The sequence below is a fragment of the Amphimedon queenslandica genome, unplaced genomic scaffold (assembly GCF_000090795.2).
Source record: "Amphimedon queenslandica unplaced genomic scaffold, v1.1 AMPQUscaffold_10500, whole genome shotgun sequence".
NCBI classification, from domain to species: Eukaryota; Metazoa; Porifera; class Demospongiae; order Haplosclerida; family Niphatidae; genus Amphimedon; species Amphimedon queenslandica.
The window spans coordinates 1-1,074 of record NW_003549237.1 but is presented as its reverse complement, the minus strand read 5'-3'; the positions used below and the strand labels follow the sequence as shown (position 1 = coordinate 1,074).

The window sequence follows — 1,074 nt, the reverse complement described above, 5'->3', positions numbered from 1 at the left end:
ATTTGATAATAGAGACTGCAGAGCTGGTTTGAGGATGGTATTACTACAAGTGGTGTTTATACTGTTAATCCTGATGGAGGGACTCTATTTAAAGTTAGTTAAAAGTAATTTATAATTATACACTATTGGATCACAGGTATACTGTGATATGGAGACTGATGGTGGTGGATGGACTGTATTTCAAAGGAGACAAGATGGATCTGTTGATTTCTATAGATACTGGACTGACTATGAGAATGGATTTGGTAACCTTACTGGTGAGTTTTGGTTAGGATTGAGCAAGATTCATCGTCTTACTAAAGAAGGATCAAACACACTAAGAGTGGACCTGGGAGACTTTGAGGGGAACACAGCTTATGCTAACTACTCTACATTTAATGTTAGTGATGGTAGTACTGAATATATACTAACAGTAGGAGGATACTCTGGTACTGCTGGGGATAGTCTGTACTGGCATAATGGATTGAGATTCAGTACAAGAGATAATGACAATGATAACTTTGGAGATAACTGTGCTGAAGACTATAGTAGTGGCTGGTGGTTTCGCAGTGGTTGTTTTATTGTAAATCTTAATGGTCGTTATTCTAATGCTTCACCTCAACGTGCTAAAGGAATTCATTGGAGTTCTTGGACAGGATTCTACACAAGTCTCAAGTTCACAGAGATGAAAACTCGTCGTAACAATTAAATACTGTCCCCCACACACATAAGTGTGTTTACAATGTGCTGATATATTATCATGTCATTTCAATATTACAGTCTGTCATACCTTGTAGTGATTATAATAAATATTATTTGCTAATGACTTTTATTAAATAAAATATTTTGAAGCTGATTTAAACTGTTGTGAATTAACAACACTGACAATAGCAATACAGTAACTTCAATACATTATGTAACATTGCAGGTTAATATTTACTAGTAATATCCTTTAGAATGAAAATAACAACTTAAAAACTAGCAACATTGTAAAAGTGCAGTACATACAAATGATACAATGCACACATGTACTATACAGAATCAATAAATAAAACAGACTCATTGGATTATAGTTATCTAACTATAACTAACATC

The 1,074-nt window shown here is 33.9% G+C and overlaps 1 protein-coding gene across 1 annotated transcript in view; it reads left to right on the top strand.

Annotated features, from left to right (window-relative positions):
• Positions 1 to 677, top strand: part of LOC105315395 (fibrinogen-like protein A) — a gene marked incomplete at its 3' end in the record, with an annotated part of 5,344 nt that extends 4,667 nt beyond the window's left edge. The window contains exons 2-3 of the mRNA XM_020006043.1: positions 13 to 93; positions 137 to 677. Coding sequence (XP_019861602.1) covers positions 13 to 93; positions 137 to 677 — 622 coding nt within the window. The remainder of the gene's footprint in view (positions 1 to 12; positions 94 to 136) is intronic.
• Between the last annotated feature and the right edge of the window lie 397 nt (positions 678 to 1,074).